General features: G+C 40.6%; 1 protein-coding gene across 2 annotated transcripts in view; it reads left to right on the top strand.

Moving 5' to 3' along the window:
• Positions 1–24,304, top strand: part of SORCS1 (sortilin related VPS10 domain containing receptor 1) — a 286,937-nt gene that overhangs the window by 249,672 nt on the left and 12,961 nt on the right. For both annotated transcript variants that reach the window (XM_082054531.1, XM_082054530.1), the window contains exons 19-23: positions 7,576–7,762; positions 12,426–12,559; positions 14,483–14,606; positions 15,613–15,725; positions 18,805–18,936. In XM_082054531.1, coding sequence (XP_081910657.1) covers positions 7,576–7,762; positions 12,426–12,559; positions 14,483–14,606; positions 15,613–15,725; positions 18,805–18,936 — 690 coding nt within the window. The remainder of the gene's footprint in view (positions 1–7,575; positions 7,763–12,425; positions 12,560–14,482; positions 14,607–15,612; positions 15,726–18,804; positions 18,937–24,304) is intronic.

Below are 24,304 nucleotides of genomic sequence, written 5' to 3'. Positions count from 1 at the left end.
AACGAACTGCAGGCCCTGAAAAGTGACTGTATCTCTGTAGTGAAGGCATTTGCTAAGAAGGGAGGGAGAAGCAAATGGTGGCAGTGAAGAACTGGTTTTCACTCAGGTTTTGGAATCAAGGGCAGGGACCACAGCACAAAGGTTTATTGTAGAGCCTGCTTGTGCCTGTGGTGATGCTAAGGGCCAGGATTGTGTCATTCGAACAATGACACAAGGTCAGTAAAAGATGTCCGAGGAGAAAAACAAGGACAAGTCATTCAGAAGTGTTCTTCTATTGAAAAAGACACAGAAAGAAAATAATCACTGAAGTCAGTGCAAGCAAAAAGGGGGCAGGTACCAGAATCAGCAGTGTGCAGAGCATTGCTGATTTCTGAGAGCTGGGATTCTGGCCCAGTTTCTCCAACCCCAAGTCACAAGAAATTTTCTTGTGAGGTGTATATATATCTGGCAGCACATAAATATAATTAGAAGTAGTAACAACCAGCAACTCATATTTAAATGATTGGAATGCATTCCAAAATGGTGTAACTTTCCTGTCACCTTTTAGGTTTTCTGATTGACTTCTTAAAAACCATTTGCAAAGTCACCTTGTACTTTTAATAACTTTGGATGGGTTTGTCCAGGTTAGTTCTCCTATTAATCTCAGTACAATCATATTTATATTTTTAGTAGGTGACAACAGCCAAGAAACATCAATATTTCCTTATATAATTAGCATGTGTCCCATTGTACAAAGCATTATAGAAGTGGTTAATAAGCAGAGCACCATACTTATGCTGGTGATTTTGCTCTTAAATTTTCATTAAGCAAAGCAGAATAACAACAGCATCTCTGTCACTAAATACCAGCACAGGAGAAAACTAGTTATGCTTAAAACCAAATTCTCCCAGTGCCTCAAAACTTTGCCAGTTTAAAGGTTAATTCTTTGGCCTGGCCTGGGCTGTATGTACAGACCCATGGCTGATACCTCTCTCACCACAGCATTCACAACAGAGTTGTTTGTCAACCTAAACAACCCAAATCCTCACTTTCTTTTTGTACAGCAACAAAAGAAACCTAAGACCAAAAATTACAGAGCCATTTTTGCTACTGAAGTTCTTGAACCCAATGTCCCTGACATATTTTGGTGCTCTGTTGTAGAAAATAGAGGAATTTTATTAAGTGGATGTTGTTTCTGAGTGCCTTCCTCATCACATGGTTGTGTGGGTCTCCCGCCTGTCAGAAACCCAATTGTTATTTGTGTGTTTGAGTTATTTGTAGGAACATCAGACACTTGTGCTTTGCTGTACTGCTTTGGCAGAAACACTGAAAGCTGCAGCCTCCAGAACAACAATGTTCAACACAATGGCTTTCAAACTTGTTTCATCTGATTGTTCATACATCTTTGCTGGGGAATTGGATGGTAAAGACATTCAGGGCAGAAAGGTTCAGGGCTTTGGCTGTTTCATTACAGATAATTCACAGAGAAACTGCCTCCTCTAATTTATTTTCTATCTTGATAAAATGACAGCCAAAAGTCTTTGACATTCCGGGGCTGCCTCAGTTCTCACTTGACAAAGTCACTCCGCTGGGAGTAGATTTTGGCTTGCTTTTGACTACTTGCTGCTGCTGTATGATGTTTGGATTAGACTAATGTGTGGGGAAAGCTCATTTGTTCCTACAGTTCAAGCCATGGGCTAGAATTCAGGCTATCTGAACTCATTCCTGAACCACACTCTGACCCCCTTCTGCATGGCCTTGAGTAAGAAGCTTAACCTTTCTTCTTCTTTTATTGCCTCATTTGAAAATAGAGCTTTGCTTTCTCTCTCATGCATCCCGTGCCTTTCATTTATGTGTTTAATGTTCAGAAGGCCAGAGAACTCTCTCTTACCATGTGAATATACAAATGGAATTGAATTTCCTAAAGACCACTATGGTTTTCTCTAATGACAGTGTTAATAAATAGCTGTACAAGGTACATTGTGTCTCAAGTATATTTAATGAGCTTGGGGACCCTGCTTGGGGGACATTACTATTAGCATTTCCCACCTCAGCACTGTTGTTTGGTACAATTCGGAATTCAGCTCAGCTGAAGTCTCTGGAGATGAGCTTAGCATTTGGATTGTTTTGATTGTTGATGTACCCAAATCAAAGTTGCAAAGCTAGTAGTAGTTAAAAGCATAGTCTCTATTTTTTTTTGTGGTATCCTGTTGTGTTCTCCCTTTGATATCACAAGTTAGTTAGTAATAACTACAGAAATATGAAACCTTCATCCTAACTTTCACTGTACATGCTGAATCATGGCTGTTTATCCTACTAATACCACCACATTCCTGTTAACACACAGATGAAAGAGCAGTACATCCCCTCCCCCATACCACTGTCATCTGAATTATAATTGCATTTTCTGTGTCACTGATGATGAAAAGCTGGTTGGGAGAAATCAGAGCCTTTCATGCATTTTTAAATCCACTGCTGAAATTCCACAAAAATGTATGCAAGTTGACCTCGCCTTCATGATGACACACAGCACTACAGTCTTCCAATGCACCCCCAGTCACACCAGTTTAATTATTCTGCATAATCCTGAGACACTGTAGTTATTGATTCCTGTGGACCACAGAAGATCTGCTCCTGTAGAAAAAACTCATAAGTGAGTCGAGCTGGCACAAGTGACAGGTGGAATGAATAGCTCGGTTAGTACAGTTAACTGTTTTGTTCTAGAGAATGAAGCACATGTGAAAAGTATCAAGCTATTTGCTTTGATAAGGGACATATATCTTTTCAGTTTCTGATTTTAAAAAGTTAAGAACATCTCTGAAAGCAGGAATTTACACAGGAAAGCATGTTTTTCAGTACTTGATTAAGTTGGACTTAAATATCTGTTTAAAATGAAGCATATGCTTCAAACAGACCTAGAATAAATGTGGCCCAAGTGTAGAGATACTCTGTTGCAACAGAGATATCCTTGACGGATGTTTTCTGATAGTGACAGGAGAATACCAAAGAGGGAAAAAGGTTAATCTAAAGAAAGCAGAAAACATTAATCCATGGAGTCAATCCAACAAGAGCAGGATATGTCTCTTGCAAAGGATAATTAAATCAAAATCAACATGTGTAAGGAAGATGCAAAAGTCAGTACATAATTGAAGACTTAAAAATCAGATCTGAATCATGAGAACCAAAATTAAGAACCTTGAACTGTGTTTCATTGTTTTAATACTTCTGTTTAGATACAAATGCTGGAATTCCATAAGAAAAATTCAGTATTACAGCCTTCTGGGCAAGATGCAGATGAAGTGTTTGAGAGAGAATCCTGCTATGTGGGCCTCACATCTCACACAACAATACTGAGAGCTGCATAAAGTAATCAAAATATAAAAACATTGTTGCAAATTGTATGGGCTGTTTCTTGATAGATCCCATGGCAGGAAGCTTCATAGAGTTTTCTGGAAGCATCCAAATCTTGTGTACACTGTAGACATTTATTCTTTTGGTAAGATGCAGCGAAAATGCGCATTTGGCTTAGGAAGCCAGGGAGAGGAAGGAGGGAGGGGAATCTTTTATATATGCTTCGAAACCTCCCGGGCATTTAATGAGAAAATCCCTTAGAAAATATTAAATTTCTGAATTATATTTTAGTAAAATATGTTGTATAGGTAAGGGGCATAATATGGGGCCTTGGGAAATTTGTTTTTAATTCCAAGAGCTTCTTTTCAGGGTAAAAGAAGTACTCATGTGCTTAAAGTTCAGCATATGCATAAGTCTTTGGCTGGACTAAAGGCTTTATCAAGATTGTGGTGTACTTCAGGTCATATCCAAGATTGTGCATACTGTATGTTCCTAATAGAAGGTAAAAAAAAAATCAATCGAAAATACTTTTGTTTTTTTTTCAGCTATTGCAACTGGTTGGTGATTAGCTTAGGGTGATTAAAATACTGAGCTGAATGCAGAGCTATCACCACAAACAGCCACCTGGGCAAATTTTGCCCTTGATGCCCAAGAGCACCAGCATTAAAGACCTCTTACAGTGAAGGCCAGAGAGGCTGCCCAGAGACAGCTTGGTGCTGACTGCGTCCAAGTGCTTTGCTGTCGCTGCACAAGTGATGCAGGGAGTTTTGTGTCTGCCTAATTGAGCTAAAAGCTTCAGAAAAACCCTATCACGTGGTATTTGGCTTGTCAAAATGACAAGCAGCAGTTGGAAAAAGCAACAGGAGAGTTTTTTTTGCAAGATGTATGTATATACATCAAATTGTTGCAAAACAAAACTTCTCTTGGTAAAACAGCCACTTGCACATGGCTTTGGAGAGATGCCGGAGGCAGAGACAGCTGGGGTTGATGTAGATCAGGTGTGAGCTGTATGGGAAATGTTTTGATTTTGGCTCACCTGCTTACTCTGCCTGTCTTATTCTGCCTGTGCTCTTACCTGGCACAGATAAAATATGAAAATAAGTCAAAAAACAGGCTCTTTGTTTTTCTGACTTTTTTCTCCTGCTTCCTAAGCTAAAATTTTAAATGTCAGCTTTTCAAAATGTGGCATTTTCAGGAAAGTGTTATAGCCTGGGTCTTACTGAGTGGAAAATGTATTTCCAGTTCAAAGGGTTTTGAAACAAAACAGAAAAGGCCAAGACAAATGAAAAAGACTCGGGGAACAATAACTGAAGCTCTTCTCTAACTGGATTTTCAGATGTGGCTGTCAGCATCTTTTCTCCCTAGGGAATGTAGAAGAAAAATTGAAATCTAAATCTTGCATGCCTTAGAAGTTGCTACCTTGCCTGGCAACACCTGTAGACACTGTGGGTTTTGTGGCTCTGGACAAAATGAAGAGAAAAAACACTCATTAGAGCACAAATTTTGACAGCTGCAGAAACAGGGCTGCTCTAAAATGCTGTCACCCTTTGCATCTTCCAATGCTACCTCGAATATGCAGAGGAATATACTTGAACCTAAAATAGACTTCAACTGCATGATCTCAAATATACTCAGAGATGATAAAGCCAGTAGTGTCACTATGATGGTGCAGTTTGACCAAACTGCACATCTTCTTTCATGTAACTCAGCCCAACAAAGGACATAATTCCATACCCAAGACCATCTTCTGTGTTCCTAGTGGCTTTTCATGAGGACTGGTTTGAGCTTCTCTGCAAAACAGGTAGGAGCCCTTGCCTCAGTGATTTGTGTCTCAAAGAAGAATGTAAGCAAGTGCTTAAACTTCTAGTAAAGCATCCAATGGAAAATTTGCCATGAACTTTGCTGAATGGAGGCCTTAGTAGTTTGCATGGCTCAGACAACTTTCTGAGGTTTGAGAATGTGTCATTAAAAACTCCAAATGTTATCAAGTTAATTACTAAGAGAAACTTAGTTAAGAACTACCCAGAGGCAACCTGGAGCTGCATTAATGTGCAAGATCACCATGTTTCATTCTAATAGGATATTCAGGTTGGACTTCTCAGTAATGTCTCAGCAGCTCAGGGTTCCTTTGCCATCATTGGTGCTCTCAAGAGGACAACAGGGAGTTGCTGTCTTTATCTTGGAGACACCAGGAGGGATATCAGATATCTGCAGGAATCCCCAGACATGTGCCTCTGTTAACAGATACCTTCCACTCCAACACCTTCAGTCTCAGATCATCCAGAACAGAGCAACACCATTATTTTTGTTTCATCTATTTGGAAGAAACTGAGCTTCCAGCAGGGTGTGAGGGCAGTGTGATGACTACAGCTTCACCCTGTAAAAAGAGAACATCTGGGAAAATGTGTCTCGCTTGTCATCCCCAGGTATAGCTCTGCTCCTCCCATCCTCCATTCAGGCAAGATTCCACTATTTCTGCCTTCACAACAAGTTATAAAAAGACCGAGAGAATATGGGGAATATAAAGCTTATGTTGTAATTCTCTCCTATACTCATACACACAGGTATTTCCCTTTCTGATGTGGAAACCTGCCTGATACCAACTGTTTACATGGGTACCTTTCATTCCAGTTGGTCATCCAGAGGGCTATTCCTCAAGGGAAAGAAAAACAAAACCAACCAAACAAACATGCCAAAAAGGAAAAGGAAACCAAAGTAAATTAAATGTCCTTTCAGCCAGTTTTATGAACAGCCCTCAGCTATTAATTTACCAGCATTCTTCCAGAAGGCGTGAGCTGCTCCATGGCAACAGCCAGCAAGCATGAACATACCCAGCATAGCATCCCACAGAGCCACTAAAGGGAACTTTCAAAAGGAGCAAGAATGCTTAAAGTTAGCACAAGGTACTGCATCTTACCCGAAAGGGAGAGGATCTATAGTAGGCATGGTTGTTATATAGGTCAGTGTAGGCTGTGTAACTATTTGGCTGTCAGAAACTGCCCTTACCATAGGCATATCACTGCCTTGTAATATGAGATATTTTGCAGTTTTTTCTCATATGTGAGGCATAGGTTGCCATGATTTTTTTGTATACAAGTGTGACTCACTTCTCTGTCTTTTAAACAGGTTTGCAACAACAAAATATTGTTCATTGTAAAGCAGAGTAAGGGAAATACATCACTCCCCTCTTTTGGGTTTTAAAAGCCTTTTAAGGCTGAGTGACTCTGATGTTGCATTTGACAAAGCTGTGTACACCAGGCTGAAATTCAATTTTAGAAGTGCAAGATTAAAACCTATCTTAAGATTGTTTCATATTAGCAGAACCCTATTCTGGTATGAAGAGAACAGATCCCTGATATCCTTGGCTTTTGGTTTGTGGTGATGGTCTTTGTTTATGATTTTGGTTCTCAAGTGTGATTTTTATTTATTTGTTGTAACAATTCTGGAATGTACTAGATTAGCAGCCCAGGAGACCAATGTCACAAAGTGACAGTCCGAGTTATACCACAAACCCACTCCAATGGGATTATCTCTAGGCAGGAAGAAAAGAGTTTAATCAGCTCTGTCAATTCATTAGCCCTTCCCTTCTGAGGCAGGCATAAAGGGTCACACTTAGTGTCAGTAGTGCTGGTAGCTGTTCCAAAATAAACACAAATCCAGCTCATTTTAAATCAGGCCACTGAGCAAGTCATAAACTGCTGTAAGCTGTCATTATCATGTGAGGCTGAAGCAGTTCTTTTGATGCCCCACCACTTTCATATGGTTGACCCTTCCCCAAGGACTTCTCAGTTTTATCTTTCTACTTTTTATGGTTTTAAATACAAAAGCTGGCAATGTGGGTTGTTCCAAAGACTCCTGGTGCAATATCAGTAGCCACCCATGTCCTGGAGACTTGCTGGGGTGAGCACCATTCCCCACTACAACCTCACTCTTCGCTAAAAGGAAACCCAGGGGAATGTGCCAGTATAGTTTCCAGATGATCCCCCATTGCCATGGTGATTAGTAAAGTAGGGCTACAACACACACCTTGGAGAACACCTCCTTCACCTTGCAGCTGAGTCAGCCTCAGAAAGGGGGTCACTCTCTACTGAGTGCTGAACAAGTTGATGAAGTGACCACTTTTCCTCTGGCAACATCAGACCTTGTGACTATTCTCCAGTTGTGGTCTAGGTCACTCCACTGATCCAGTCTTTCTCAAAAAACAGGAGAATCTATTCTGACAGTTTCTCTTTTCTATTCGCACAGGGAGACCTTCAGAGATCCCTCATTCAGGTGGATTTTGGAGATGGCATCGCTGTATCATATGCCAATCTCAGCTCAACAGAAGATGGGATCAAGCATATTTACCAGAATGTGGGCATATTCAGAGTGACTGTGTTGGTGGAAAACAGTCTGGGATCTGACAACGCTGTCCTCTACCTCCATGTTACATGTATGTATGTTCATACTAGTTGTTAGATCCTGTCATTCCTAAAACAAAATTACTTGTGCTTAGAGATGACATTTGAGGCTTTGCAGCTGGGAGCAGAGTGATAGGATACTACGAGTGTTTGCCTTCCCTCCAGCAAAGTAGTCCAGAATGAGAGCAGCCACAAGCAACAGTGATGTTTTCTTTTATATCATGTTCAACCTGTAATTTTGCATAGTCTTATTTGGGACACCTCAAAGGAGTGTCCAACCCTTTCTGAGATGCACCTTCATTAGCATGTTTACGCTTCCAGAAAAACAAAGACATTCGATCTTTAATCACTTTTAAAAGCCTTGACTTTTACTTTATATATCTGGTTTGTTCTCTAATGAAATACAACCACATCTGCGATGGAAACCTTTTCGTTGTCATAGGAACTAAAATCTTAGTGTTAAAGAGTATTACAAGAAAAAATATTATCTTCGCATTGCTCTTCTGCTGTTCTTTTTAACCTTTTAATACTTCAACTGCCTCTGATTTACAACTGCAATGTTTCTCAAGTCCTTGCATAAAAACAGCAATGTATTCTTTCATATTTTTTCTAGTGCATGGCTATGGACCCAAAGGGTCAACCTATTGTTGAAATTTTGTAACATCCCTAATGGATTTTGGTTTAGACCATCATTTTTTCATACAGCATACAGTGGGGTTTTTTTGTCAATTATTTATGTTTTCAACTGCCTGCCTGTATGCCATATGTACTGAGAAAAATGAAATTCCAAAACTTAAAGCTATGCTTACAGAAATTCCACTTACACTCTACCAAATTAACTCCATTTATTATATAGGTAATTTACTACATTCCATATACTTTAAGTCCAGTTAAAGTACTTTGTAGCTGTACTTCATACAGCTGCCTCTTCAGGGGAAGAGGGGCAGCTCTTTAATGGTGCACCTTCGTATCGACAGATGGGAGCAGTGGGAGGTATAGCCATGGGAGACAGGAGGTTTATGAGGGAGCACTAGAGAAGCAGGAGCAAATATCTCCCTGAATGCCTCCCTTCTAAAGGACCTTCAGTTCACCATCAGAGTGTACCTTTTATGATTCCCTTAACCTGATAGATCCCTGTCTGTGGCAAACATTTATGTCACATAATCCTTCAGCACATCACATGTTTGAGAGGCTCATAATACCTTGCAAAAATAACTGTATTCATAAATTAGCTTATCGTTAAGCTCGCGATTTTTATCTGGGGGCTTAGCCTCTATCACTTCTATGCTGAGGAACTGGTGAATCAAGCTGAACTCTGAGCTTTCAGAAAGCTACTGATTTTTATTTTTAGTAACTCAAATATCATCCTAGGTAGAGTAGAGAAAAAGACCTCTGGTCAGAATAGGCATTTATACACTTTTGTGTAATATCTTCAGTTCTGGACTCATTTTCAAGTTTGTGTCTCTGCGTGTGCTTGCATAATTATCATGGGAGCTGCTGAGGGCTCTGAATGCCTAAATCCCCATCTCACTGCTGCTGGTTATGAAAGTCAGCTCAACAGGAGTTGCCTTGTTTTTTTTTTACTCTTCGTAAAGGTCATTGGAAACAAATGGAGAAGTGCTTTGGTGGTTGATATTTCGCAGGAGGTTCTGACAGCCTCGTGCAAGCAGGGTTTGTAATTGTTTGCTGTTTGACAAGAGATGATTCCATGGGGACCATTGCAAACCCTCAGCCTACCTGCAAAGTAATGAGGCCATGTAAAGCAACAACTGCTTTCTTGTGCAACAATTGCAAAGTGGAAGGAGAAGACAGGTGTCCAGCCTTTGCTTTCACTCATAATGGCGTTCTGCTTTATAGCTGTTTTAATCAATTTCTTGATAAATTGAAATCTTAAGGACTGTTTTGATTGTTTAAGTGGTACAGGAAATAAACAATATTTGGATACGTTCCTGTGACTTAGCAGCTGATAGTGTATGTTTCCATATTGCACGTAGGTAATCCCAGCATAGGATTTAAGTCCTGTGCAATCATTGTAGCCAGGCCCAGATTATATGTGCTTGAACCCTTGGAGAAGTGACAGCTCTAAGGGATATGTCTCACCTTTCTCTACATGACAAGGACTAGGGACTTCAAAACAGGTTGTGGACTGAGCATGGTGCCGCTCAGAGTAGCAATAGATTTGCTGAGGACAGAGACGTACAGTAAATCCAGTCCCCTTCAGAGCCTAACACCCAGATCCACAGAAGCTTCTAAATCCTGTTTAAATGCTTGCATTGCCACTCAGCTCTCTGCTGACCATTCTGCTGGGGGTGTATGAGCTTGACCTTTGTGGAGATTTGTGAAAATACCTGTCCTTACAATAGATGCACACACTGCATTGTGAAGATCCACAGAAACACAGTGTGCAGCCTGAACGCTCAGGGAGTTTTAGGAAGGGCTGCTAACTGTACCTGCTTGTTACCAGGTTAATACATGTGTCTGCAGCCAGATCTGGGCCTTTCCGCACCATTCCCTACCTGTGGCCAACAGCCTTGCTGAGGGGAAAACTGCAGGCACTGCTCCACAGTCCTTGTGATCTCAAAGATCAGTGAACTCTCCATCCCATGCGCTCCTCATCCTCCTGCAGCCATGACGCCAGCACAGGGTAGCCTTTGCTGCAGTTGGTCCAGGGATCCAGAAATGCAGGTTATTGTGAGGCAGGAGCATTTTGGGGTGGATGGACTGTAAACTATATATAAACTGCTTCTCCAGCTGTCTCTGAACTGTCCTCACAGGTCAGAATTTTCCTCTGGAAAGCTATGTATGTGCCTGAATGCTTCAGAATAACATCATCTGCTCAAGTGAGCCTTTTGAGAAGCTTCACCATTTCTGTTGTCTGGTTCTTGTGCACAGTTTTTTCCTGGGGCAGGTGAAGGTTGTAGTCTCCATGGGCCTGCATGAAGCTCAGAAATGAATTCTCTTCAAACTTACCTGGGAGAAAGCAGTCTCCTACCAAGCAAAGGGCCTATCCAGAGTGAGCTATCCCCATCTGCTGGCCAGAGAATAGTTCAGCATTTCAGCCACTTTGACCCATCATCTATTTGCACAGAAATACTGAGGTAGAATTGGCTTGCTTGAGCCACTTTCTTGTTCTTTCCTGGCCACCATATGGTGGAGGTCTGAGGAGATGCTGGACACCCTCTGCGGTGCAGGATTATTTGAGATTTATTCAGAGCAACTGTGCAGTTATGTTGGAGTGTATTAGACTTTATCTGGGCTCCACTGTCTCTGCTGTCACTTCACAGTGTTAGGCTGTGCTGATATTGGGCATTTGACAACCATCCCGAAGGATACTAGACCTGCAAAATATTTAGCCTGAGAAGCAGCCATTTTTCAGGTCTCAGGGTCTTGATGAGAGCAGGCATGGAAATGTGTCTGAGCAGGGGAATGCCATTAAAATCATAAGGGTGAAATTCTGGCTTCTCATGAATTTTCAAGAAGTGTGTTTACTCCTGATTATAAAAGGAAAAATGAGCCTTGGTTAGTCTGATCATGGATAACTCTTAATTGGGCTGCATCAAGTTAAGCAGCAGCTGTGTCTACAATCCAGTGAAAGCTGCATTTCAGTAATAAGCCAGGGATGCTGGTCCTTGTTTATGCTGGCATTGTTTATACAGTCTGATTTGGGAGAAGTTTTGCTTGTCTGTCTCTCTCTGCCTGTGAGTGCTGTATAGGGTACAGGGTGCTTGCTCCAAAATGTGTGATGCTCCTTTAGGCTGAAAAGCATGGTCTAAATGGTAATACGGGCATGGCTTATGTCTCAAAAAATCCTTTCCTGAAATACACAAGATCCTCTAGCAATGTATCTCAGCTCCATCTGGACAAAGCAATCCCAGGCTGTGGTCTCTGCTTCTCATCACTGAGGAGCTTGCAGATGTAGACCATGTATATGTGGTCTTAATTTGTTTAAGAAACCTATGTCCCCATGTCACCTGGGGTTTCTTTTTTTTTCCTTTCTCTGTCACTCTCAGGACAACTGTTCCTTTCTTCTCTAAGTGAACAGTCAGAACACGTTTTAAAAAATAATCTGTAGGACAAGATGTAGCAACAAAGGCCCATCTGTCTTCAGAAGATGGGAAATGTGTAACCCTGGGCATAATGTCACTTGTCGAATGAATTATGTTCTGTTTATACTGAAGAAATAAAAGATTTTATTGAAGAAAAGAAGGGAGTATAAGGTAACATTAAAATGAAGGCACTCAGTGAATAGTTGCTTTCAGACAGAATTTCAGTGGATATGAATAGATACACCACTGCTGAAGTTCACCAAATCATAGCAGCTTGCATTAGAGATGCTTCATGTTCACTGAAGCCATTTGTCCTGCACATTCTTATGTCTTCACAGTAAAGATGGTATTGACATAGCAAGGTTCTGCCTATATTAAGTTGTATATAACATCCCTGCGTATATGATGTTAATTCAGTGAAGAGTCCAAGGTTTGCATTCACAGGTACAGCGGTAGCTGTTGTTCTAGGAGGAGCAGATTTAAGCTTGTCTCTCTAGAAATGGCACCAAGCTGAAACATTAACAGTCATGCCTCACAATGATTTGGAAGACCTCTCCCCTAAACCAACGGGTATCCCCTCAGCTCCCTTCTCCCCCAGATTGACATTTCAGAGGGAGGAAATGCTCACCTGCTGCTTGTGTCTCTGCAGGCCCCTTGGAACATGTTCACTTATCTCTGCCATTTGTCACCACAAAGAACAAGGAGGTCAATGCCACGACAGTGCTGTGGCCAAGCCAAGTGGGAACACTTACTTACGTCTGGTGGTTTGGGAACAACACGGAGGTTTGTATTCCCTATGGACTAAGATCAAAATAGTACCAGAGGAGCTCTCTGACTGAGCAGGGAGGCAGAAATGGTTCTGGGAAAGCTTCTAAACAGTCACACATGCAAGAAAATGAAAAACCAGAGACTGAGAAGCTAAGGGTTCTTTGTTGTACCAACACTGAAATGTAAGAATCACTTCTTCTTTGTTGCTGTGGCTTAGCTGTAGTGTTTATTGCCATTTTACATAAATTGCCAATAGCTTTCTTGTTGTCTTTACATCCAAGGTAGATGTCATGAACCAAAATCCAGAAGAGTTTCTAGCGTGTTTCCAGTGCCCCCCACTCCAAGAGCAAAACACAACAACAAAAAAACTTGGGCTTGGGGGTCAGGTTCAGGAAACTAAACTTTCAAATTGAAGCTGGTTTTATATCTGGAATTGACTTTACACAGCCCTAGAGTTTAAACCTCATTTCTCTGGTGACTAACAAGGGTAGAGATTGCCATCAGTTCTGTGCCTTCCCTTAAATGCTAAGCCCAGTCCTGAGCCCCCACACTCTATGCTAAAACACATGTGTGAGAAGACCTTATTATCATGTGCTACCAGTGAATAAAATATATCCCTGCCTCTGAGCTCTGCTCAGTTATGAGAACAGCATGCACCACCTTCTGTCACCTCTGTACTTGTGGTGCGGGTAAATCTGCACAGGCATTATAAATGTTATTTTATGTATCTTTGTGGATGAAGTACCCAGAGAACCTAATTAGTCTCTTAGGGGAGAGGTTCTCGTGGATGTTGTAGAGCCAAGAGGGACCTTGAACCACACATGGTTATCTTCTGTGGAATGCAGGTCATCAGAGATTTTCATCAATACTTTCTGCTTTATTTAACTCTATGATTAAGGCAGAAAGTGACTTCTTGTTGTTTTGCATTAATAATTTCTCTCAGATGATGGAGAATTCACTGCTTCTCTTTCTTACCCTCTCCCCTAACTCTTTCCCCACAGCTCATTATCCTCAGCATTAAACACATGCACCGTGTTTGTAGTCTGTATTTATCTAGCTACTGTTTCAAGCTGTTGGATCTTGTTATGCCTTTGTGTGTAGATTAAAGAACCCTCTGTACTATCAGAAGTCATCTCCCCCTATAGGTACTCACAGGCTGCGATTGTCACCTTTTAACCTTCCCTCTGATCTGCTAAGCTCATAAGTGATCAGAGTTGGTCTACCTCTGTTCTCATTGAAGCCAGAGTTTTACTACAGACTACAATAGCAACAGAGTTTGACTTCATACTGGGTGCTTTGATGATCTCACCCAGAGTTCATTAATAAGTGAAAACAGAAGTTAGGGCAGAGACTGCTGAAAGGAGGCACAACTCATTGATGAACTGTTTTTGTACAGTGAAACAGGATGAGGGGATCTGTGTCCTCCCTAAACACCATCACTGTCCAAAAGTGATGTCTCTATGGCTAAGAATAACATGGGAGAAATCTTAATTTGCCTTCTGGTTGTGTCACAACCTCTTTGAGATGACCATAAATCACTGACAGCTAGATATGGGAAAAGCGTGGGACACCTGAGCAGTGAGTCTTGCAGGTCATCATATTACGATTCGGGCCTCTCTGGAGACCGCAGCAAAGATGGACACTATAACATGGGTTCCAGAATATGCTGCATGCTAAGTGGGAAGTAAATATTGGGGTCTTAAAACTTAGCTCCTTTGGAAATTATAGTAACTTACTTTGAGCTTACGGAGGACAGAATTACCTGGATCCCTGGGCCATCTCCAGAAAATAGTCTTCCATGTCACAGGACCCTTTCTGTGTCTTAAGTTTCCAAGCTGGAACTGGCTCTCCAAACCATGCCAACAGGCTAGAGAACCAAACTCATTTTTACTTTTCAGATAAATTAACTTTATTTCTTCTTTTCTGATATATTTGCAGCCACTGATCACATTGGAAGGGAGCATCACATTCACATTTTCTGTGGAAGGGATGAACACCATCACCGTTCAGGTCTCAGCAGGAAACACCATCCTTCAGGACACAAAGACTATAGCTGTGTATGGTGAGCCCTCCCTGCTTCATTTTGCATAGGATTCTCCATAGTCAAGAGCTGCAGAGCCAGGTTACCTGGCAGCAACATGAGGTCTTTATTCCAGAATGCCTGGACTGAGATTGTAATATCAGTTTTAGTATTATTTGTTCAGCATAGCATCTCTGAAGGCAATTGACTGACATTTGTCCAGATTGAAGTGATTGCAGAAGGCTGATCTCCTTCCCAGAGCACTCTGCATCTGCTCTATGACTATTTGGCCATCGGACATGATTGTGAAAATGTTAGGTCATTTTGTGAGCTAGTTTTCCCCCTTTTTGGCCAGCAGAGGCCTCTTAACTCTTGCAAAAGCTGTTTAGCTTGAAAGAGAAGTCAATGCTGTATGCTGTAGTTCTGTACAGAAATCTGTATTGATTTGTTATTGTACTTGGGTCTCAGAGGCAGTTGGGGCACACAAATATTATATAGTGTAGATGTAGTCTAAGAACCACTGGGAATCCCAGTTTTAGCTGTTTCTACTAAGCACATGGTCTTAGTGATTGGTGTGGGCACCTCTGTTAACAGCAATAGAGATTAAGAAGTGTATTGCCAAGGCTAGTCCTCTCCCCAACTTTATCCCTGCCCCCTTCCAGTTAAGATTTCAAGTGTTTGTGGCATGTCTATGAGAGTACAATCCCAGCTGCTTTCACAGGGCTTGCCTGCTGCAGGAAGTCAAGATGAAAGTAACATTTCAGTTGCATTTCTGACACAGCGCTCTTTCCAGTGCTCTTCATCCATCAAAGTAGGGACCCAGCGGCCTTTTTGGTTCTGTGACACTTGAGCAGTGAATCTTTCAGATTCTCCAAATGTCTCGGTGAATCTCTCAGACACGCTGCTGGATTCTCTGACAGTCTGTGCATCACCTACAGATTAATTAAGCAAAACATGAGCTGCAGCAGGTTTCAGTAGGTTCTGCCCACTGGTGTGGAATTGAGGCATTTCACAGTGTTTACTCACCACTGTGTCATTGTATCTGCAGAGCAATTTCAGTCCCTGCGCTTATCATTCTCTCCGAACCTCGATGACTACAATCCAGATATCCCCGAGTGGAGAAGGGACATCAGTAGAGTAGTCAAGAGAGCGCTGGTAGAGGTAAGCGATGTGTATAACCTGCATTACAATGGTTCTAATTTCTACTTCGTGCCTACATTAGGACTGGATAAGCTCTTCTTGCAAGGTGTCTCTCTGTTTCTACCAACTATAAAAGGCAGTTAGACTGATATTGGAGGCCAGACTCCCGCATTTTAGACAAGTGACATTATCCCATTCTATGACAGTCTGGTGCTCAGAGTCAGCCTTCCATTTATTCTTTTTACTGACAGTGGGCATATAGAAAGCAAATCACGTATACCTATCTCTGGCTGTACAAGTGTCTTTACTGATGCATAGCAATTCTTACTTCTTTCACTGATATACAGCAGTGGAAAGTAGTGCTATTCTAATGGAATTACAAATATGCTGTAGGAAATTTAAGAGTCCAAAAAGGAAATATTTTTTGTTACATAGAAGAGCACCACAGTAAGTGTTCTATGTCTTTCACATAGCATGAGGATCATGGGTCAGGATTGGATGCTATTTATCCCATCAACACTGTGGAGAAGCTCTGAAGTTCTGTTTTTAACTGTAGAACAGAATGTCATAAAAATATTCTTGTGTGGCTGAAGATTTGGATTTCAAACTGAGAGGCTAAGAAAAGTTAGAGACAGCTGGGATTTCCCAGCTCAGCAGAAAAATAGTGAAACTGTTTGAAACAGGGTTTCTACCTTTTTTTTAAATAAATTTACTCAGATTTTTGAAAGGATGCAAGGCTTGTAGCTGTTTTTAGCAGGTTTATATGTTCATTTGTGGCATTATCTGTGCAAACAGACTGGAAAGACACTGCAATAATCAGTTGCACACGAACTTGCCTGGGTTGTTTCTGAGCTTCTTTCTTCAGTTTCCTCAAAACACGGGAGAAGAGGAGGGAGGAAAGAAAAAAAAAATTCCTGGAGCTTGTTCCTCTGACTTATTTATGTCAGTATCAAGTATTCAAGGATCCATTTATCTTCAGAATGAATTTTCAGAATATAAACAACTCAATAAAACAAAATCAAGCCATAAAAAAAGGATTATAAAACTACAGTACCAAGGCTACATTCAAAAGCAGAGCAGTGAAAACAAAGAGAGTCTTTTTGTTGAGTAAAAAAAATATAAAAAATTGATAGCTAATTATCCCTCTTTACATAGCTAAATGATTCACCTTAAACAAGCCTTTGTGCAAAGTTCCTGTAAAAATTAAAGATAAAACCAATAGATTTCTACAGCAATTAAGTAAACTTGTAAAAAAATGAGTTGAATAACTAAATAATTCAATAGGAAATTATAACTGTGCTATAGAATTTTTATGAACTTTTATTAAAGCATTACATTCTTATTACAGAGTACCATAGACTTGGATAAAAATTCTGCATAAGAAATTATATCTCTCTACTAAAATCTGATCTTCTCTCTATGTAGGGATAATTTCAGATTATCACAAAATACCCTACATGTATTATGATCATAATTATTTGCTCAGATCATTGATTTTCTGAGTCCTGTCTCCCGCTTTTGATGAAGAAGACAAGAATAAACTGAGTAGATCAGCCAAAAGCTTCCAGATAAAAACAAATCATTCCCAGCCTCAGAAAATGAAGACTTTCCATTAACTGCTAATACTGTGTCCTTTTCTTGATATCTTAAAACCACCTGTTAGGCAAGCACAAATAATGTGAGCCCTGGCTTCACAGAATACTTGGAAAGAATATGGAATATTTATGTTGTTGTAGTTGTTTTTTTTTTTTTTTTTTTAACTTTCCTAAATCCCTAAATCCACACTAAAAAAAAACCAACAGCAACAAACCCATGTGCTTGTCCTTGGCGTACAGTGCAGGACGTTTCCCTCTCCACAGCTCCTCAGGGTGTTCGCTGGGCTGCCAGCAGTCACGTGTGGGACAACCACAGAATTAGCCAAGGCAATGGTGATGTGTAGTCAGTTCCACTGACTCCTCGTTCTCTCTCCATCATTTCCTTCAATGAGCAGCACTCCAAGTCTTTGCTCCTGAACTACTAGGGAGAAGAATTCATGAGGTGTAGGTCCAATTAATGTCTTGAGAGGGTTGCAAGTCCTGACTGCAGGGGAATCTCTGTGCTGCTTCCAGCTGCTGTGGTCTGCCTTTATATCTGAGGGCACTTTTTTTCCTTTAAAAAGTGACCTACTAAATTCAGCACTTGGAAACTTGAGATTTAAGTGCATTTGCTGGATAATCCACAACACAAAGAGGCAATGGAGGAAGATTCCACAAACTATATTTCTCTTCCTTTTTGCTGACAAAACATCCTGGAGGCCAAACTAGCTCATTTTCTGGAGAAGAACTCTGCAATCTGATTGTGTTATGTCCTGGTAACATCAGCTGAAACCCATGACCAGAGATGACCCTGATCATGATGCCTGTGGGGTACTTTTTTCTGAGTTTTGACTAATTTGTGTTGAAGGCATATCTGGGTTTAGACGGATTGCTTAAGATTATCAGCCAGCAAGATAAAAAAAGTTGCAGATTAATACAATCTTTAAAGCCTAAAGAAGAAAGAAATGACCCTCATTAACTTGTGGAATTGACCCAGGATGTGAATTATAAGAATTTGTTTGACTTTTGGGATTCTAACTTGATTCATCATCATCTCTCTCTTCCAGAGTGTCCACAAGGCTTTTAAGATGTTTTGGCTAATCACACCTCTAGAGTGCAATTCTGCCCACATACCTTGTCCTTTAACATTCGGCTTCTTAACATTGACTAAATGAAGAACCTCAGGGACTAACTTGGGATGGTCAGATAACTTTAAAATAGCACAGCTTAGACAAAGTGAATAGTACCATATGCAACTGTTATTTAGGAGCTCCTTTTAGCATGTCTGATTATCACTGTTGCCTTAGGACCTTGTATATTTTACTGGAGAACATATTAAAATAGTGTAGATCAGGAAATTATTAATCCCTGACTTTTTACCTCCAGTGGGTTTTAATGAGATTCTCCCTTTTGTACCAGATATACCCTAAATCATTTGTATAAGCACTGTGATACCTTAGCAAAAAGCTGTCAGCATTCAATGCCATCCCCACTGTTTATCTGTCCATTAATTGTCTATATATCAGGCAACAGGTATTTCAAGCAAGCATATTCTGGTCTCAGTGCTCCCCGGTCTGCCCACATCTGCTGAACTCTTCATTTTACCATATCAAGATGCCACCGGAGAAAATAAAAGAACAGCAGCAGACCTAGAGCAGGTATTGTGTCCATTAGTTGGAGAACTGTATGTTTATGCATTTGTGTGTGTGTATATATATATATATATATATATGGGATTTCCAAGACAGGTTAGAACAAATAATTATTGTGGTACAAATGCATCTAATTCATTGGGGTCTAAATTACAACCGTGGTACGTATTTGTTGTTTTTTGGTTGGTTGAGTTTTGTTTGTTTGTTCGTTTTTCTCTCAAACACTGGAAACATGCTTTGGAGCTGTATTTGGGAGTGGAGACTCCCATTTGAGTTCCCTCAGTACTGTTAAATTGGTATAAATTTGTATGATGTCATGTCTCTCCCTTAAAAGTTCTGTTCTACTTCATGGCAGTAGTAAGAAAGCAGGAAGGATTTAGGGGATGATTCCCACTAGCATGAACTGGAGTAGCCTCATAAGGCAAAGTTTATGAGGCTTTCAAGAGTTTAGGAAGCACTGGAGAACAGAGCTGGACGTTAGACCTGGGCAAATCAGAACTTCATTACTTTAAGGCACAAGAATGGGGTTGGATTATCTCCCTGCCTTCTTCATGATGTATCAGCCTCAGTGGTATGGGGAAATCCTCAGCATTACTGGATGCCTGCTACTCCACTGGATGGCACAAGGGCTTTGGCGTTTCTCTTTGGATTTGTCCCTCAATTTTTGAATGAAGTCTTCCCATAGGTGCATGTATCAACAGTATCTTCCGCTTCTTGTACTCTTGTTTTCTAATAGCCTTTTCATTTGCCTGACCTGTAATTGGTTGTTGCAATTGCCTCTTCTGGTGGTCTAGAACCTTGTTAACTTAACTGTGGCCTCAAACCACAAGCTTTCACTTTCTCAGCATCCTTAGGTATTGTCTTTCTTTTTGACAAATGAATTTCCTCTGAAATTTTTGCCACCCATGTAATAAACAAAATATATGGAGATTACTGCTCTGCAAAACCTCACCTTTTCTTCTTCATCCCCCTTCTCCTTTCCTCTGTGAAAGATTGGCAAGGAAGCCAATCCATAAACTTCAAAATTTACATCTGACCCAGCTCCCCTCCTGCACTCAGCAACTCAGCACTTTGTCAATTACTCCCTCTCTTTGTCTCTTTCTTTTTTTCCCCCTGTAAAAATGGAGTCTCTATGGCTGTGGTGGAAGGAAGCCCTGACCGTACTCTCTTGACCCTTTTTATGGACAAGAAGAAATGTCGTTTTCAGTGAGACTCCAGCAACTCTATGGCATTCTGCAGAGTCCAAGTGGTAACCTTTGAGGAGAGAGAAACAGCCAGCTGTTTCTTGTGGAGAAGTATCTCCCCTGCTCCCATCAGGATGGTCAGAATGTTTTTCTTACTAATCTGTGGGTACTGCATTCCCCTTCCTTGTTACTCCAGTAAAAAATAGCATTGTTTTTGGTGTGAACTGCCTAAGGAGGGCCCCAAAACTTGTCTGTGCCCTCAGCTCTGAAGCATATTCTGATACTGTTCCTGGTTTGTCATCCCTTTGGCCTGTGATCCTTCACTATCCCTTTCCCAAAGCATTTCCCAAAGCCCATCCAACAGCTTCTCTCTGTGCCCAAAGTCACTGGGATGAGTACTGGGAGCAGATGTTTTTGCTGATGACAGCTTAAGTTGCTTCGTAGGTACTTTGTGATGTATAGTGTTCTTTGCTGGTTGGAACAGAATTCTGTTTTGTGTTCATGAGTAAGCAACAAGCTATTCAAAGGCACCCATGTGAGTTTGTATGTTTGCAGGTGCACACCCAAAGGAGTTAGTTATGGGTTATTTTTTTCTAATTTGAAAGATAAACTTAAAACTCTACAGGAACAAAGTGAAAATAGTTTGCACAAACACTGCAGTGGAATCAGATTTCTTAAGGAAGCAACTATATATGTTCCTTTTTTCTTTTTTTCATGGTATCGTATCATATGTGGAAGCTGTTCTCCAAACCTGAGACTCATGGTGAGCCTATCCAGAAACACAGCAACAAATAGTTTCTGTCCCTTGCCATCAGAATGGATCAGATGCAGAGGAATTACGGAAAACAATGTTTCTATTCTGCAAAAGCTCTTGTTTCAGCACCTGAGGGAGAACCCAACCCATTCTCAAAATCAAAAGTTAGTGAAACTGAGTGAAACACCACAGAAGGGCACAAAACCCACCATGCATGCTGTAGGGACGGATTTATCAGGAGAATGAACTGTGCTTATAGCCCCCTCCTTCTCTTCCCTTTCTATTAGACCCTCCTAGATTCAGCATGTATACTTGATGTCATATGATGTGGATGTGGTGACATAGACCTGAACCCACCATACTCCCATGCCAGGTACCAGAACAGAAGAAGGGACACTTTGTTGTCCTTATATTCTGCTCGTCCAACCTGGGTTTGAAAGGGAGAAGCCATGTGAGTGGTGCATGCTAACTTTTGTTAGCTAGAACACGCAAGGGTAAGGACATCTGATGGAATGGAAGGGAAAAGTGACAGAAACAGTAGCTGAAGAAGGAATTCAAACTACATCTCCCCACATGAAACTCCTGAAGTTGCTGCAGGCCATGTCTGTCACAGAGCACCTGTGAGGATTTTGGACAACTTGCTTAACCAATCAAGCTGTATTTCATCACCTGAACTAGAACATTATCCTGCCATGAGTAACAGTGAAGGGTACGTGTGGTTTCATGGACTTTCACATTTACCAGTAAATCTGATATATATCTAATGACTATCAAGGGGTTACTTTCTCGCTGTTTTCCCTTGAGTCAGATTAAGCTGGTCTATTTTTATCTGGTTCATACTAATTTGGCTTTTTAAGCATACCTTTGGGTCTCTCTGTCCAGTCAGTCTGTGTTCTCCAGGTACATAATTCCCATAGACTTCAGAGGCAGCTGGATGTCCACTGTCCCTTGAAAATCTAGGTCTTAGTCTCCCACTTGTCCAAGTCTATAATACTACTCTGTGTCACTCGTCTTTTATGAGTCTAAACACAGTAAGCCATTAATTGTTGGGTACAATAATAGTGGGACTGTGGATGTTGTCCTAGGCCCTGTATTGCAATTGACAAATATACATTTCCATGTAGTTTTCCATTAGGGTGATGCATTTGTGTCTCATGCTCTTGTTGAGGCTGTGGGTGGATGGTAGAAGTCATTTTCTCCTTGAGCTGATGTACCACTCTCATTCAAGTGCCCCAATTTTTTTTTTTGTGTGTGTGTGTGTACACACAGTACCAATTATTGTCATATCTGTTTGCAGATTGCATTTAGAAATGTGAACTCTGCATTCCTGATATTTCCCATAGGAGACTGAAGTACCTTTTAAAAAGTTCAGCTGCTCTTGACAGCTAAAAAATATGCCACATATAAAGCTGGGGACATTTTCTCAATATGAAGCATGGGACAATTCCATCTCATACATAAACAAAATTTCTGAGGAACTCAGATTGCTTGATCCACTCCACTTTCTGTAGTCAGTGTAAAGTGATTCTTCATAGCTTCATAAAAATCAAAAGTCCTTTTCATCCTGCAGAATCCCAAAATATTTTGCATATTCTTGTGTTTACGACCAGAGTATTGTGACTTTGCTTTTCTTTTTTTCTTTTTACTGGGTTACTTAGTTCCTTCATTTCACAGTAACTGAGGACAGATTGCTAACCTGCTTAAAAATGTAGAAATAGTTGGCAGATGTAAAATGCTGCGGTTTGATTTGCATGTTATCACTACAACACCACTAAAATATCCCAAACCTTGCAAATACAGCCACCCAGAATTGCCATTGGCCACTTGGGCTGGCATGCAGTTGTTACACCATCTTTATGGACAGGCTTAGTGAATGTGATGATTACAGAATTCAGATCTGCCACTTCAAAACCCCTGAATTCTTTCTTTTCAGTGAAGGGCAAACCTCAAATTAGTTGCATTTCAAGTAATTTTTGAGTAATTTTTAGCACTAATCCGATTCAAAATGAATGCGTGGTAAGAAAATATTCTCCTTACAATTCAGTAGAGGGCAGTGATACAAATACACAGACACAATTACTCAGTTCATTTCAGTGTACAGTTTTACTCTATAGGAAGATTCTGAAGGGTTGTTTTTTTATTTATGCATTTCACAAATTATCTTCTCTCTACAACCTTTTCTAATGGAGGCTTTTTGTCAAATTTAGTGAATTTGTCTACTGTCGGTCAAATGAGTTGTAAGCACAAGAATTCTAAAGTGATGTTTTCACATGTTTCCCTTTAGTTCTCCATTTGCATGCTTTTACCTGGCCTATTCAAAATAACTGTGAAAGCAGAATGCAAAATAGACGTAGGAACAACTAGTTAATGACATTTGAGGCCATTAATCTTTTATCTGAAAAGAGCTATCAGCAATGTAACAAGCATTACAGAGTCTTTGGCAAATGGCAACACCAGCTGGTTGGTGGCCAACTGTGCTCAACATGTTGCAGCTGTGGCCATTATCTGTATTCAGCCAAAGAGATGGGAAATGACATGGATGACTGAATATCAAATGGACAGTGATGAACTGTGGAGATGAAATACCTCGAGTGAATATAACGCTATGGAGAATGCCTTGTGTATATGTCTCAGGATTCTTTCCTGAGATTTAGTTTTACTTCTGCTTTATTCTAGCTGATGGAGCTTCTGTCTTTTTTTTTTTTTTTTTTTTTTTTTCATCCACAGTCCTAAGCTTTAGTGTTTTAGCATATTTACTTTTGTTACTTTTGTTTCCTCTGATGTAATTCAGATGTGTCTGTCATAAAAATATTTTAGCAACAAGATCATGACAGAGAACACCTTCAAATCTTACAGAAAATGCTGGCAATCAGTCTGGAAAATTAAATTCCAGGACGAGGAGTAAATCATCTAGTGTTACTAGGAGACATTTTTATAACATCTGTACCTTTGTATGCAGACCAAATCTTCCACTGGATGCTTAGGGAAGGCTGGTCCAGTATTTAAGAAGGAAAGGCAGGTGGGGAGATAATGGAATAATATGAATAAGACCTTATACCAAGGTATTTTTTTTTCCTTAGCCAGCTTAGATCAGCTGTTTGAGTGCTGCAGAAGAGGCTGTCTACGTATCTTGTCATAATACCTTTGTTAACTGTGACTGTTGGCCCTCTTGCCTTCTCATCTTTTGCTCAGTGTACAGAGTAGCCCTTGATTATCAAGACTCCTTCTGGCCACCTTTGTTCATCTAAAGTGGATCCTGACATTTATGTCCAGGTTCTCTCTGGGTTCATATCTGCTGGTCTGTTGTTGTCCCAGAGTAACCTCAGGAATGTCGTCTGCCTTGTGTTCTCACAGTATCTCTGGATACTAACGGCAGCTTGGATTTAGCATCTTTCATTAAAAGATCTCAAGAAATGGACCCACTGGACACTGTAAA

This window comes from Streptopelia decaocto (assembly GCF_964273445.1).
Source record: "Streptopelia decaocto genome assembly, chromosome: 5".
Classification (NCBI taxonomy): Eukaryota; Metazoa; Chordata; class Aves; order Columbiformes; family Columbidae; genus Streptopelia; species Streptopelia decaocto.
Note: the sequence above shows the minus strand (reverse complement) of the source record. Positions and strands in the feature narration are given on the sequence as shown.